The following is a 16692-nucleotide window of genomic DNA, read 5'->3' as shown; positions in this document are numbered from 1 at the left end:
TTTCTTCTGTTTCAGTTTCAGGGTAACCTGATGATCTATGAAAATGATGTAACCTACTCAAGTACCTCAACTGGAAAAATCCTATTTGTGTAAGCTTTCTAAATGTCTTTACCACCAGCTTAAACTTTTAGTCTAAACATTAAAAAGTAGCTATTTAAAATTTTTTTTTTTTTTTTACTATGTAGCATGAATGTGACCTGTAACTACACAACAAACAGCACCTTGGTTGTGGACTACAGCTATGATGACAATCCGACCCCCAGTGCACAGACTGGAATTGCTCCTCTTGATCTTGTGTTAAGGCTCAGTAAAAGTAAGGGCCCTGTTCTTGAGATGAGTACAGGTGCCACTTGTGGAACCTGGATTTGACATTATGTGAATACACCATTTAAAGGGAACTTGTCAGGTGCAATATGTACTCAGAACCATGAGCACATCTGGGTGCCTATTACTAATCCCAGCCTAACATATAGGCTGTATACACTAGCATAAATAAACAGATCTTTAGAAGGTGTTTCTAGTATGCTAATGAGGCCAGGGACTAGTTGCAAGGGTGAGTTCCTTTGGCTTGTGGGTGGGGGAAGGGAGAGAGGGAGAAGAAAGTGAAGTGAAAAAGTGACAGTTGAGCAGAGGAGTTGAGAAAAAGGAGAGGAAGGAGGCAGAGGTGACTCTGAGGGGGAAAGGGTCACCGGTCTGGGACAGAGCTCCTGTAGTTACTAGGTGGCAGACGTTGGTCTGTGCCTGGTAGGAGCTGGAGCCCCAGTCATAGGGGATTGTCAAGGGGCATGGACTGCCAAGGAGGGCAGCCAGCGGCCTTGAGCTATCACCGGGCAGGGGTCAGGGCACGACTGGGTACGTGGACCCTAGGCCAGAAAGTAGCTTCACGTGTTCCGGTAATTTAACCGATGGGGTGAAGACTTCAAGATTCATCCCCAACCTGCTCCAAAATTGGGGTACTAGCGTACCGATGGGATAGGACTTTCCCAATATGGGCCAAAGAAATCCTACGCGCGAACCCTAAGAGCAAGCGCACTCTGTTAGCCATATGGGTGAGTGGGACCCGAAGAGTCTCACACTTGAGGGTCCAAAAAACACAGGTGCTAAGGAAAGGGCCACAGGCTAACAGCAACACAAAGGGCACGGACCCAAGCGTGCTCCCTACAATCTGCAATGGTGCTCAGAACTCTGGTTTACAAGCTGTCTATGTTCCTGGACTGAGTACACTGAAACCCTTTTTCCCATCTCCTAACAGCACCAACAGGCCCTGGGACACCCCCCACCCACTGAGGGATTAAACATCCTGCTGCTACACAATAATCACCGGGCTCACAAACAGCAGTGGTGGTCCCTCACATTACCACACACCGAGGGTAGTGTCACAAACTTTCTAACCCCCTTGTACATACTCTCCCCGTAAACCCCCCCCCCCCCTCTTAATTCGAGTGTCCGCACAGCCCCCTTGGATCTGGGGACCCCTCGAGCAACCGCGGCTCCGGATCCGAGCGGTTCGGCCGCTGGCACGGGGGCAGTCCACTAGTTTATACAGGGAATAGAAATATGCACCCAGAACTGGTCGGGGTTCATATTGCACCTGACAGGTTCCCTTTAATGCTTTATATAAATGATTGATCACTTTCCTGGAAATCTCCTCCTTCCTCTAGGTGATGGATACAATGTCTTCTATGAAGATGCCGAATATCCAGTAATTAAATACTTGCGAGAACCTTTGTATTTTGAGGTTGAGCTCTTGCACACTTCTGATCCACGGCTAGAACTCTTCTTGGACACTTGCTGGGCTACTACAACTCCAGATATGCGAAGCCTTCCTACATGGCCTATTATCGACAACAGGTACATATACTTTTTGGATTATTGGCTTGTTCCACAAACTTTAGATCTTTATTCCAAGTGAAATTGCTGCTGTGAACCAGATCCCTGCATTGAAATCAAACCAGGCTGTAGCTTCTTATTAAATACTCCTTGTGAAGCCAAACTCACAATTTTGGATTTGACTGCTCAGTTGGCCCATTTGGTACTTCATCTAACAATCTTCTGTAAATTCTATGCAAATCAGCATTTTTAGTGCAATTTTTTTCCATGGTGTCTTACAAGTGAAAAGGGTATACATAAACCAGTACAACAATCATGGACATTACAAAAACGAACTGGTACAGGAGGAGGACCCGGTCCATAAGGGATCAGGCTACAGGAGATGGGTGAGGATAAAATGGGGGTAAGGACAGAGCTGGCTGTGCAGTGGTCTTAAGGCCACTTTACACACAGAAATCTGCAGCAGATCTGTGGTTGCAGTGAAATTGTGGACAATCAGTGCCAGGTTTGTAGCTGTGTACAAATTGAACAATATGTCTATGATTTCACTGCAACCACAGATCTGCTAAAGATTTATCTCTGCGTGTAAAGGGGCCTTTACTCAAAGTTGTAGGCTTGTCAGAAGAGGTGGGTCTTCAGCTTCATATTGAAGCTTTCCATGGTAGGCGAGAGTCTGATATGCTGGGATAGAGCATTCCAGAGTATGGGGAGACACGGGAGAAATGTATGCGATTGGGAAGAGGAGTAGAGAAGATAATCTTGTGAGGATCTGAGGTTGCATGAAGGTAGGTACCAGGAGACTAGGTCACAGATATATGGAGGAGATGGGTTCATATGTCATGGTTAGTGTTTTGAACTCTAGTTTTTGGGCAATGGGAAGCCAGTGAAGGGATTGGCAGTGGTGGTGGGAGGTGGATTAATTGGTCTTGGCATAATTGTGGCGCCCCTGACCTGGTCAGGCACCACTGAGTACTGCACCCATGCTGGGGACAGTACAATACAGGTAATCCAGATGGCTGACTGGGGTGTGGAACACAGGCGCATAGTGATCAGGCCTCACACATGTACCTAAGAGAGGACCCCTGGGGAACCCAGGAGGGGGCAGAGCCTACGCCTTCACTGGAATAGTGGAGGGGGTGAGAGCTTCCATCTCCTCTCAAGGGGTGTGGTAAGAGAGTCTGGTTGCTAGGTGGCGTAGGCAGACACAAGTGGGGAAGGAAAGAGAGATAGGAGGAGTTAGTTAGAGCTTGGAGCTCGGACTGAGGAGATGTCAGCAGAAAGAGCAGAGATGGAAAAACCCACCAGTGAGTCGGTTAGGGCAGAACTCCAGAGGGCTCAGTGAGGAGCAGACCTGTGGGGCTGATGCTGTCTAACAGCGCCCGCGCAGTGACTACAGACGGGGGAGAACGGTCAACTAGAAGTGCTGCCTGAAAGCCAGCTTCAGCTAGCGAGTGCAACGGAGTGGGAATTAAGGAGACTTCTAGAGAGCACCAGGCCCAACCGGGCGGCAGATCCCGAAGCGAGGATAGATTCACCTTTCCCTGCTAAACCTGCCGGTGTGGGGCTCTTAAAGCCCACACCACAACACTACAAAAGCCGCAGCCACGTAACCGCAAGTTTGGGCCCATAGGTCATAGGAGGCAAGAGGCTGGAGTGGCCTGGTCCGGGGAACAAGCACACGGCAAACAACAAGGGGAGAGAGGCTTGGAGCATCTTCCCTGGGTGACCCCCATAGGGACTCAAAGTCGGGGTCACCCCAAACCACCAAGGGCTAGGAAGGCGAGTCAGTAGTCACCCTCATAAAGTCAGCCTGAAGGATACCTGGTTCCTACCTGGTTCATCTCAGCTACGCCCGGGTTACTCACCCTGCCATCAACTGTGAGTAAAAACCCTGAAAGACATCCTGCCTGTGTGGTCATTCTGCGACTTGTGGTACTACAAACCTACACCGGGCCCTGGGGCTTGCCTCACTCTCAGGAGGCTACTACATCCGACTGCACCCACCATCAGCCCCAGGCGTCCCCTAACCTGCAGTGGCGGTCCTCACTGACCGCAATACTGAGAGTGGCGTCACGATCAAACAAGAAGATTTCCTACCAGTGACGGAGATCCAGCAACGTGGAGTCCCTGAAGGTAATGCACCGACACCGACACCACACCTGCGGGGCTTCACATCTGGCGTCACGAACAGGATAAGGACTAGACCTGTTGAGACAGGTGACCATGTGCCTGGGCGGTCCGCTTGAAAAATTGGAAGCGCCGCCATATTGCCACCATGAAAAGCGCGCTGAAAAACAGCAGCCCGCGCTGGAAGAAGTTACCGCCCACGAAGAGGTGTGGCTACCCAGAGATCCCCTGCAGAGTTCTGACCTTGCCAGCTATGAGAGTGGAAGCGTCGAGAAACGGCGGAACAGAAAGGGAGCCACAAGCCTGCTGCTGGGAGAGAAGCTGCTGAAAGAGGCAGAACAGAAGCTGGACAGCTTGCTACAGGAGGCAGCGACGAGGCCACCGCTGGGAGATCGTGCGGAAGACGGCGCAGAAGGAATGGCGTCTGACAGCAGGAACCCAGAACCAGGCTCCGCTGCCTGGTGGTATCGGGAGCTGGCCCAGTTCTGTGATCGACTGGAGACCCGGGTCATAGAGCAGGTCAGAGAAGAGTACGCGGAGTTCCTGGGGATGGCTGCGGCGGTGCGGACCTACGAGGAGGGAGCCGCGCGACGCATGTCAGATCGAGCGGCGACGACGCAGACCCCGATGCTGCCACCGGTGGGTGAGTCAAGTGATGCCCCGGCCAGCGCGAGTGCCCCGACCCCTGCAGCCACGCCCGCGGTCCCCGAAGAGGCGCCCGGCGCGGCGATGCTGGACCAGGCCGCAGCCACGCTAGAAGCAGCCCGCCAAGCCCAGGCCGCTGCAGCGATGCCCCGCCTGTCCCGCAGGGCTCCGACCACCACGGCAGTGCTCATCCGTGCTGCAGGTGTGACGCTGACCCAGGCTGCCACCCTGCTGAACCCAGCCCGCCAAGACTCCAACGCAGCAGCGACGCTCGTCCGCGCCGCAGGTGATATGCTGAACCAGGCCGCAGCCCCGCCGGGTGCGGCCCGCCAAGCTCCGACCACCGCAGCGATGCCCTGCCCGGCCCGCACAGACCAGGCCGCCGCAGCGATGCCCTGCCCGGCCCGCACAGATCAGGCCGCCGCAGCGATGCCCTACCCGGCCCGCACAGATCAGGCCGCCGCAGCGATGCCCTGCCCGGCCCGCACAGACCAGGCCGCCGCAGCGATGCCCTGCCCGGCCCGCCAAGACCAGGCCGCCGCCATACAGGGCGCGGCCCGCCAAGATAAAAGAGACATACCATTTACCCCGGCCTGCAAGGCCAGAGCTGATACCGCTCCCCAATCCACGGAGGTCTCTGATAGGAAGCCCACGCTGGAGGAAGAATACTGGCAGATGAGGGCTGACATGGAGGCCAAGTTTCCCCAGTGGTTGGTGGATCTGTACCTGCGCCCCCCATGCACCCCTGAGGAGATTCAGGCAACCCCTGCAGCCGCGCCGGAGAGTCCCCCGTCCGGGCCAGCAGAAGAAAGTCCATCCCCAGTCCTGCCACCAGAGGAGTGCCAGGAAGAACTAAGGGGGAGAGGAGGCCAGGAAGCAGAAGGGCTAACTCCGACGCCAGCCGCAGCAGACCCCTACCCAGAGCCGGAGATGCTGCCCTATTCCCGCTGGGAGGAGGAAGACTTGACACCGTCAGCAGACGAAGATCAGCCCAAAGACCTCACCTGGGAGCCTGCAGGCATGAACCCAGCCCGCAAGACACGGCGCAGCAGATCAAAGCGTCCTCCGACACCACAGTCCCCAGAACAGAAAGAGGTTACAGCCAGAGATCTGGAGGAGAAAAGGTGCCTAAGAAGGTCCAAAGCCCAGGCTAGAGGACCCCTTTACAGAGGAATAGTAGAGGACTTCAACCTGAAAAGTGGATACGGCTTCATTGTAGTGAAAGGAATAAAAGAGGGCATATTTGTTAACAGGAGAGATGTTCAAGCCCACCTGCCCAGAGGACATTCAGGCAGAAATTTGAAAATTGGAGAAGCAGTACAGTTCACTCTGCATGAAGGTGAAAGGGGATTGTATGCGCTCGATGTAGCACCATGTCCAAGACAAGAAAGACAAGAAAGACAAGAAAGACAAGAAAGACAAGAAAGACAAGAAAGACAAGAAAGACAAGAAAGACAAGAAAGACAAGACAGAGATAAAGAAACAGATACAGAAAAGGAATCAGATGCAGACCAAGAAAGGAAAGACACAGAACCTATAGATGAGGCAACCACAGATGAAGAAAGAGACAAAGAGCAGGAAAGTCACAGGTGCCAGTGCCCAACGTGCCCTCGCCCTAGTGAAAAAGAGGAGTAAAGTAAAGGAAAGTAAGAAGAGAAGTTACTGTTTTGATCAGTTTTGAAAAGTTTTGTTTTGCAACGTTTAAGAAATGCGCCCACAAAAACTATTGTGAGAAACAAACTTAAGGCTATGAACTTGCTATAGCCACAAACTCTCGCAGTGTAAATAGTTACACCAGTGGCACCACCACCAGGGCCAGCCTGTTTAGGGGCTTGGCTCGTCTGCAACCAGGGGGGCCCGTCCGTAGAAAAGGGCCTTGGCTCACCTGCGACCAGAGAGCACGCCTGTTTATGGGGCCTTGGCTCACCACCACAAAGAGGGTACCTGGTCAGCACCAACTGTGGAGTCCGCCTCTGCATCCTGCCAGAAGAGGCTGACGGCGCGGATCCACCAGGCCAGGTATACCCTGAAACCACCAGCCCATGAAAGCCGCCTATACATCCTGCCAGAAGTGGCTGAAGTTGCGGCCAACGTGAGAGGGTTTTGGGTGGGTTAACGGACTTGTGGGTGGAGGGTGGTGATGTCTGATACCTGGTGCTTTTAAAAATGTTTTACATGTTTTAATGTTTTATGCATTTTAAAATGTTGTCTTGCAGCCCGAGGACGTGCTGGTGATAACTAAGGGGGAATGTGGCGCCCCTGACCTGGTCAGGCACCACTGAGTACTGCACCCATGCTGGGGACAGTACAATACAGGTAATCCAGATGGCTGACTGGGGTGTGGAACACAGGCGCATAGTGATCAGGCCTCACACATGTACCTAAGAGAGGACCCCTGGGGAACCCAGGAGGGGGGCAGAGCCTACGCCTTCACTGGAATAGTGGAGGGGGTGAGAGCTTCCATCTCCTCTCAAGGGGTGTGGTAAGAGAGTCTGGTTGCTAGGTGGCGTAGGCAGACACAAGTGGGGAAGGAAAGAGAGATAGGAGGAGTTAGTTAGAGCTTGGAGCTCGGACTGAGGAGATGTCAGCAGAAAGAGCAGAGATGGAAAAACCCACCAGTGAGTCGGTTAGGGCAGAACTCCAGAGGGCTCAGTGAGGAGCAGACCTGTGGGGCTGATGCTGTCTAACAGCGCCCGCGCAGTGACTACAGACGGGGGAGAACGGTCAACTAGAAGTGCTGCCTGAAAGCCAGCTTCAGCTAGCGAGTGCAACGGAGTGGGAAGTAAGGAGACTTCTAGAGAGCACCAGGCCCAACCGGGCGGCAGATCCCGAAGCGAGGATAGATTCACCTTTCCCTGCTAAACCTGCCGGTGTGGGGCTCTTAAAGCCCACACCACAACACTACAAAAGCCGCAGCCACGTAACCGCAAGTTTGGGCCCATAGGTCATAGGAGGCAAGAGGCTGGAGTGGCCTGGTCCGGGGAACAAGCACACGGCAAACAACAAGGGGAGAGAGGCTTGGAGCATCTTCCCTGGGTGACCCCCATAGGGACTCAAAGTCGGGGTCACCCCAAACCACCAAGGGCTAGGAAGGCGAGTCAGTAGTCACCCTCATAAAGTCAGCCTGAAGGATACCTGGTTCCTACCTGGTTCATCTCAGCTACGCCCGGGTTACTCACCCTGCCATCAACTGTGAGTAAAAACCCTGAAAGACATCCTGCCTGTGTGGTCATTCTGCGACTTGTGGTACTACAAACCTACACCGGGCCCTGGGGCTTGCCTCACTCTCAGGAGGCTACTACATCCGACTGCACCCACCATCAGCCCCAGGCGTCCCCTAACCTGCAGTGGCGGTCCTCACTGACCGCAATACTGAGAGTGGCGTCACGATCAAACAAGAAGATTTCCTACCAGTGACGGAGATCCAGCAACGTGGAGTCCCTGAAGGTAATGCACCGACACCGACACCACACCTGCGGGGCTTCACATAATCAGATTAATATGACTGATTTACAACTTTTTCTCATTAGAAACACCTGACTAATCACTTGGATATTTTTGGGTTTGAGCAAAGATGAACATGTCATTGTAAAGGCATATTAAGCATCAGAAAACATTCTTTGGACTATGCACCACTGGCCATGTTGGGTTGTGGCCAGGACCCTGCAAACCTCTTACCTGTTGAATGAGGTCTATAAATTCAGAGGTGCCTGGGATTGTGGCTGATTATGGAGCTTTCACAGGGATCTGGTAAACGGACGTAAGCTATGGGCATGGTGACTGTAAAAGTTCCTGAGGATCCTTAATCTCTAGCATTCAGGCTGCGGATAATAGCAGTAGTCTCAACTTATAGTTGGTCTTCTAATGCCCCAGAACCTCAGTCATACTAGGCGTTACTTGCATCAGTTGGAGACAACTGACTTCTGCACATAGATGGGTGATCTTGCAAACGTCTGGCAGGCGGACTCCTTTGTACTCTGAGCTGGTGCAGTCCATGGTGGACAAGACTACTTTCGACACAACCTGATCTATGAAATGATTTTAAATTTTCAGCTGTGAACACAATGAACCATATCAGACCATCTTCCACCCAGTGATGACTGATGCCAGAGTACAGTTTCCATCACATCTTAAAAGGTTTGAAGTGAAAACGTTTACCTTTATGGATGGAGGTGCAATCTATGCAGGAGAGGTAAGTGCTTTTGATTAGATGTTCACCTTCCAAAACTTTTTTTTTTTTCTTTGAACTAGGGCTACAGACCAAGAGACTGAAAAGTTATAAATGAGACCCAATATGCTGGTTTGAGTTAGCAAAGCCTAGGCCCTCAGAGCTTGGCTACAACAGGACTATCACACAAATATAAATTAAATAAATAAAACATGATGGGTAGAAGCAGGGCCTCCACTAAAAATTTCAGGGCCCCATACTGGCAATTTTTGGGGCCCCTTGAGACTTAACCCAGGCTCCACCTCCACGGCTCAAACCTTCCACTCACCGCCATGCTTAGAAAAAACATTCCTATATACAGTCATGGCCAAAGGGGTTAAGCACACTTTAAGTTCCATAAAATAAAGTATTTCCCTCAAAATTAATACACCCTCTACACCGCCCCTCTCCATAATCTCACTCACTGCCCCATGTATATCCCCCCCAAACGCACTACTTTTCTGTATAACATACCTACACACAATACCCAGTGTATAATATTTCCACGCTGCTCTTCTGTATATCCCCCCCACGCATTGCTCCTTGGTATATCACCTTTACACATACTGTTAAAGTGTGGTGTGTGTGTTCTCCACCCCCCCACACTGGTCCTTGTATATCTCCCCACGCACACTGGTCTTCTATATACACACTGTACTTGGTCAAAATTGTTGGTACCCCTCATTTAATGAGAAAAAATCCGCAATGGTCAACTTGAATCTGACAAAAAATAACTATCTCTGAAAATGAAAGTCAGACATTGCTTTTCAACCATCCTTCAGTGTAATTTTAAAAAAAGAAAACGTGAAATGGACTTGGACAAATTATGGTACCCCTAAAATTGTAACAAAAGGGACCTGTTAAATCAAGGTGTCCACTAATTAGCATTGCAGGTGTCTACAATCTTTTAGTCAGTGTGCATATATAGGGCTACAGATACTCACTGTGCTGTTTGAAGACATGGTGTGTACCACACAACATGGACCAGCGGAAGTGAAGGAAACTTGTCTCCGGAGATTAGAAAGAAAAGCATGGTAAAGGTCATCAGACAATCTCAAAGCGGCTTGAGGTTCCTGTGACTACAGTTGCACATATTTAATCAGAAATTTAAGATCCATGGGACTATAGCCAACCTCCCTGGATATGGCTGCAGTAGGAAAATGTATGACAAATCAAAAAGATGGATAATACAAATGGTAACAAGCCCAGAAAAACTTCTAAAGAAATTAAAGTGAACTTCAAGCTCAAGGAACATCAGCGTCAGATTGCACCATCCGTTGTTTGAGCCCAAGTGGACTTCATGTGAGACTACCAAGGAGGATACCATTGACGAAAAATCATTAAGCCAGACCAGAATTTGCCAAACTGCATGTTGACGAGCCACAAAGCTTCTGGGAGAATGTCCTATGAACAGATGAGACCAAAATGGAACTTTTTGTCATGGTAAATTTTCTCTTGATATGCTTAATTTTTCAATCTGTGAACATGGAGCTGAACACGCCTACTGTGAAACATAGAGGAGGCTCTGTTATGTTCTGGGGATGCTTTGCTGCATCTGGCACAGGGTGTCTTGAATCTGTGCAGGGTACAATGAAATCTCTAGACTATCAAGGGATTCTAGAGATGTGCTGCCTAGTGTCAAAGCTTGTAATGAATTAAAATTTCGGTCTGGTTGAGCGCTAATGAATGGGCTGCCAGCTTTGTAGATGATTTGTTTTATTATTAATCGTAATAAAAAGGATAAACTCCTGTTTTATACAACGCGTTTCAGCACTCTGTTGCTTTCCTCAGGTATCTGATATGATACCTGAGGAAAGCAAGACTTTGCTGAAACGCGTTGTATAAAACAGGAGTTTATCCTTTTTATTACTATTAATAATAAAACAAATCATCTACAAAGCTGGCAGCCCATTCATTAGCGCTCAACCAGACCGAAATTTTAATTCATTATATCCACACTCCCACTAAGGGAATTCGGCCAGAGCTGCTTTGAGGAACAGGACCTGCCAGGCAAAATTTGAACCACTCCAACCTGAAGGACTGAGGATCGCACAGAAGCTCCAGGATCTAAGGTGCCGGAGAATCCTAGGAGCCAGCAGCGATTCCTAACCCGGATCCATTCAGTGCATAAACTGCAACGCCAGCAGAGACAGCCCCCACTCCGGAGGGATTATCCATCCACCTACCACCGGGGTTGTGCGGGGGCGCACAACCTCATCAGGTGAGCAAATACAATTTTTATTAACTCCAGCCCACGGGTGCGTCTCATATGCGCTACCCTTTTCCTTTTCTAGTGTCAAAGCTTGGTCTTGGTCGCAGGACATGGGTTTTGTAACAGGATGACCCAAAACACAGCTAAAAACTCCCAACAATGGCTAAGAGGAAAACATTGTACTATTCTGAAGTGGCCTATGAGCCCTGACTTAAATCCTATTGAGCATCTTCAGAAAGAGCTGAAACATGCTGGAAAAGGCAACCTTCAAACACGAGACAACTGGAGCTGATTGCTCTTGAGTGGCCAAAATACCTGTGGCGAGGTGCAGAAGTATCACTGACAGTTACATGAATCGTGTGATTGCCTCAAAAGGCTGCAACAAAATATTAAGTTAAGGAGGGTACTATCATTTCTGTCCAGGCCCATTTCACTTTTTTTTTTTTTTTTTCCCTCAGATTCAAGCGTTCTGTGACCACCATGGGGTTTTTTCATTAAACGAGAGACCAACAATTTTGACCACGTGTAATCTTACACTCACACACACTCTCTCTGTATAATATCCTTCAAGTACACTGCCCCTTTGTATACTATTCCTCACACAACCTGCACCTCCATAGATATAATTAGTGCCTACAAGTAGTATTCAACCCCCTGCAGATTTGGCAGGTTTACACATTCGGAATTAACTTGGCATTGTGACATTTGGACTGTAGATCAGGAAGTGTGAAATGCACTGCAGCAAAAAAGAATTTCTTTTTTTTATTTTTTTTTAAATTGTGAAAAGTTTATTCAGAGGGTCATTTATTATTCAACCCCTCAAACCACAAGAATTCTGTTTGTGCCTGAAATACTTCTTAATACTTTAGGGGAACCAAAGAACAATGAGCTTCACATGTTTGGATTTAATTATATTTTTCCAGCCTTTTCTGACTAATTAAGACCCTCCCCAAACTTGTGAACAGCACTCATACTTGGTCAACATGGGAAAGACAAAGGAGCATTCCAAGGCCATCAGAGACAAGATCGTGGAGGGTCACAAGGCTGGCAAGGGGTGCAAAACCCTTTCCAAGGAGATGGGCCTACCTGTCTCCACTGTTGGGAGCATCATCCGGAAGTGGAAGGCTTATGGAACTACGGTTAGCCTTCCACGGCCTGGACAGCCTTTGAAAGTTTCCACTCGGCGCGAGGCCAGGCTTGTCCGAAGAGTCAAGGCTAACCCAAGGACAACAAGGAAGGAGCTCCGGGAAGATCTCATGGCAGTGGGGACATTGGTTTCAGTCAATACCATAAGTAACGTACTCCACCGCAATGGTCTCCTTTCCAGACGAGCCCGTAAGGTACCTTTTACTTTCAAAGCGTCATGTCAAGGCTCGTCTACAGTTTGCTCATGATCACTTGGAGGACTCTGAGACAGACCTGGTTCAAGGTTCTCTGGTCTGAGGCCAAGATCGAGATCTTTGGTGCCAACCACACATGTGACGTTTGGAGACTGGATGGCACTGCATACGACCCCAAGAATACCATCCCTACAGTCAAGCATGGTGGTGGCAGCATCATGCTGTGGGGCGGTTTCTCAGCCAAGGGGCCTGGCCATCTGGTCCGCATCCATGGTAAGATGGATAGCACAGCCTACCTGGAGATTTTGGCCAAGAACCTCCGCTCCTCCATCAAGGATCTTAAGATGGGTCGTCATTTCATCTTCCAACAAGACAACGACCCAAAGCACACAGCCAAGAAAACCAAGGCCTGGTTCAAGAGGGAAAAAATCAAGGTGTTGCAGTGGCCTAGTCAGTCTCCTGACCTTAACCCAATTGAAAACTTGTGGAAGGAGCTCAAGATTAAAGTCCACATGAGACACCCAAAGAACCTAGATAACTTGGAGAAGATCTGCATGGAGGAGTGGGCCAAGATAACTCCAAGACCTGTGCCGGCCTGATCAGGTCTTATAAAAGACGATGATTAGCTGTAATTGCAAACAAGGGTTATTCCACAAAATATTAAACCTAGGGGTTGAATAATAATTGACCCACACTTTTATGTTGAAAATTTATTAATTTAACTGAGCAATATAACTTGTTGGTTTGAAAGATTTATGCATCTGTTAATAAATCCTGCTCTTGTTTGAAGTTTGCAGGCTCTAACTTATTTGCATCTTATCAAACCTGCTAAATCTGCAGGGGGTTGAATACTACTTGTAGGCACTGCATGTATGTATGTATCTATCAATCATCCCATCATGGTATGTATATTCCCCTCCTGGGCACATTCTGGTATGTCACCCATCCTGGTTTCTCCTTGGTATATATGCTCTCCTTGTATACATCCCCTTCCATGGCCTCTCCTTTTTTCTTTGTCTCCTGCAAAAAAATGTACTTGCCCTCCCCAGCTCCCATGTTGCATGGTATAATCTGAGCCACCATGCATTTATGCTGGATGTGCACCCTCCGACCCGCATCCAGCTAAAGCAAGACACAGGCTGGGTACTGCAGGCCCCACCAAAACCCCCTCGGATCTTCAGCTCTTGGAGCGCCTACCTGTCCCTGCCAGATGCCACATCCTTGTTACCTCTGCGTTGCCTGAAGCAGTGTGATCACTTAATCACATGCAGCCTCCCTGCTTTGCTCCACTCGCCTTGCTTCTGGCCACATGGCTAATTTGCATGTGATGCCCTAGAAGGGCTTCGCATGCACCAGTCATATGTAGTGGCTGAAACACTGCCAGGCCGCCTACTGCGGCTGGAGCTTGGCGAAGGGGGGGCGGGGGGGGTTGCTTACCAGAGCTTAATAAAGCTAAGTAGCTCAAGCATGGCCGGGCCCCCATCAACACGGAGCCCCCTACACAAGTCAGGGTTGTAATAGTCCTGATGGCAGCCCTGGGTAGAAGGGAGTAGGTTACAGTATTGCCTAGTCTAGTACTTTACATTAGGGGTGAGTCTCCATGGCCATATGTTCTAAGTGACATCAACACACTGGTGTGGACTATTCAAATAGAAGGTGAGGTTGGTGCACAGAACCCCTGCCCTAGGTGATAACATTATGGCTTTGCTTCACAGATTTACTTTCATTGTGATGTGATTATCTGCGATTCTTCCAACCTGGCCTCTGATCCAGTCTGCACGGAAATAGGATCCTGTATACCTGACCGGCAAAGACTGGGTAATTTCTTCTTTTTGGTTTGAATCTATTGTGCCTGAAACCCTTCTAAGCGAATCTAAGGTTTACTTAAGAGCCCTGAATGAACCAAAAGGGTTCTGGACACCATGATGGACCATGTGCACCTCCTGGTCTGAGACCCTGGCCAAGTACAGTGCCCACAGCTGGTCTTTGCACTCAAAGGATGAATAGATTGGAGATTAAATGATCTACCTCAGCCTCATTCAGTAGCTCTCAGAGCCCTATTTGTTGAAATTGATGGGGGTTCAACTGCCAAAACATCAGCAATTGGAACATTTCCCCCCCCCCCCCCCCCCCCCCCAAAAAAATCTAATTGTGGATAACTTCCAAACTTGAACTAAATCAAGTTTACAATAATTAAATTATACTTTTTTCCTGAAGTGATTCTCATGGGCACATGTGATGTGGGGAACTTTAATACAATCCATGACACACTTTAACAATGGCCCGTATATTCTGTGCACTGTAAAGAATGACAGTAATAACCTAATAGTACCGTAATACCCCCTTGTGGGGGTTTTAGAAAACATTCTGGTTTGTGCCAACAGGGCATCTCACTTTACCAATTGGAGCAGGAGGTCTCAAACATGAAGCCACTGAGGCTGCTTTTTGCAGCCCGCAAATGCGCTCAGCTGCTGTTGGGGACTACTACTGTCAGCATTTTCTCAGCTCTATTGGCTGCCCAGACAAGTGCTGTACAAATCTATACCAATGGCAGCTGCTGGCCAATCAGAGGCAAGCAGCAGACATCATGCATCAATGTCAGATGCTTGCCTCTGGCTGGTGGCATTAGTAGAACTGTGCAGAGCTTCTCTGGTGCCAGCATTGCAACTGAACGTGCTACTGGCGGTGGCCCCCTGCACTGGGCCACAATAGTTAAGCGGGGTCTATGTGCCCAAGGGTAATTTTTTGACCCCCTACACCCCAGTAATTTTATTTGTTTTTTTTTCTCTATCTTTGCCAGGGCGGAGTGTGGATGCAGACAGTGAGCCCAAAAGGGTTTCTTCTGGAGAACTTTTCTTACTGGCATCAACAATGGAGACATAAAGCAGTGTAAGCCTGTGGATAAAACTTTCCTATGAATATTGACTTTATGGGGAAAGTGTAAAGTTTAGTGGTGTGTGGTTTGTGTTTTTTTTTTTTTTGTTTTTTTGTTGAATTGGGATATGCTAAACAACTGGTAAGCCCCACGATGGAGACTAGTGTAGAGTACAATATTATGAAAAATTGTACCCAACATGTAATGTATCAATATACCATATTTTTCATTTTATAAGACTCGCCCCAAAATTTAAAGGTTTTAAAAAAAAAAAAAAAAAAAAAAAATTTAAATAATAATAATAATAATAATAATTTTATTCATTTATATAGCGCTATTAATTCCACAGCGCTTTACATACCTTGGCAATACTGTCCCCATTGGGGCTCACAATCTAGAGTCCCTATCTGTATGTTTTTGGAGTGTGGGAGGAAACCGGAGAACCCGGAGGAAACCCACGCAAACACGGGGAGAACATACAAACTCTTTGCAGATGGTGTCCTTGGTGGGATTTGAACCCAGGACCCCAGCGCTGCAAGACTGCAGTGCTAACCACTGAGCCACCGTGCCGCCCGTATATAATAAATATATTCCAGTGTTGTCTTACCAGAGTGGGGTCAAAGGAGATAGAGGCTGTGCTGGCGGCGGCAGGTCAGTGCTGGCAGCGGAAGCTGCAGTGGTTGTGTGGTGGACCATGCTGCTGCGGCGAGTGTCCCTGATGCTGGCGGCTGTCCAGGCTTCAAAAATGGTGCCTGGAGTAGCATGTGCGCAGATGGAGTGCTCATCCAAGAGCTCAATCTGCGCACACTGACTCCCGGTGCCATCTTTTTAAGCCAGGACCGCGGACAATCTGTGACATCTGCCGCACAGCCACTCCAGTCCGCACAGAGGCAGCTGCCTGCATGCAGACATCTGGCCACCCGCACACAGACAGCCCCCCGCCAATTCTCCACATCCCAGTAAGCTATATTCATATTTTAAGGCACAACCCTCATTTTTCCTCCCAAATTTGTGGGAGGAAAAGTGCGTCTTATAATCCGAAAAATACGGTAAGGCGATGTCGCTATTCTACAGATTAAGCGGTCTACAACTCTTCCTAGTTGACACAACAGGACTGCTCTAATTAATTTGAAAAAAATGTGATAATGAATCTCATTTCCTTTCACTAACTTTTTTTTTTTTTTTTTTTTTCAGTTCAGAATCTTCAATGACAAAGTTGAACATTTTTAGAAGGCACTTATTTTTGTTAATAATAAAATTGCCTGGGGATAACTTGTGCGGTGTGTTCTGTTCTTTTACACTTAGATTTAAGTTTTATATTAAACCTACATCTAGTGGCGTAAGCTTGTGGACCACAATGCAAAATCTCCAGCAGGACCCTAACAATCATTGCTTTTCTCATGCATTGGAGAGGTTTTTGGGCACCACTAGACAAGGAGGGACCCTGTGATAATCC

General features: G+C 48.7%; 1 protein-coding gene across 1 annotated transcript in view; it reads left to right on the top strand.

Moving 5' to 3' along the window:
* The window catches only part of LOC142297346 (zona pellucida sperm-binding protein 2-like), a 58356-nt gene extending 41884 nt beyond the window's left edge, over positions 1-16472 (top strand). Inside the window, exons 15-21 of the mRNA XM_075341579.1 lie at positions 16-89; positions 186-313; positions 1662-1851; positions 8656-8794; positions 14077-14179; positions 15162-15250; positions 16431-16472. Coding sequence (XP_075197694.1) covers positions 16-89; positions 186-313; positions 1662-1851; positions 8656-8794; positions 14077-14179; positions 15162-15244 — 717 coding nt within the window. The 3' untranslated portion in view covers positions 15245-15250; positions 16431-16472. The remainder of the gene's footprint in view (positions 1-15; positions 90-185; positions 314-1661; positions 1852-8655; positions 8795-14076; positions 14180-15161; positions 15251-16430) is intronic.
* Positions 16473-16692: the final 220 nt, after the last annotated feature.

Source organism: Anomaloglossus baeobatrachus, chromosome 3 (assembly GCF_048569485.1).
Source record: "Anomaloglossus baeobatrachus isolate aAnoBae1 chromosome 3, aAnoBae1.hap1, whole genome shotgun sequence".
Taxonomy (NCBI): domain Eukaryota; kingdom Metazoa; phylum Chordata; class Amphibia; order Anura; family Aromobatidae; genus Anomaloglossus; species Anomaloglossus baeobatrachus.
This window is presented reverse-complemented; position numbering and strand designations above follow the sequence as displayed.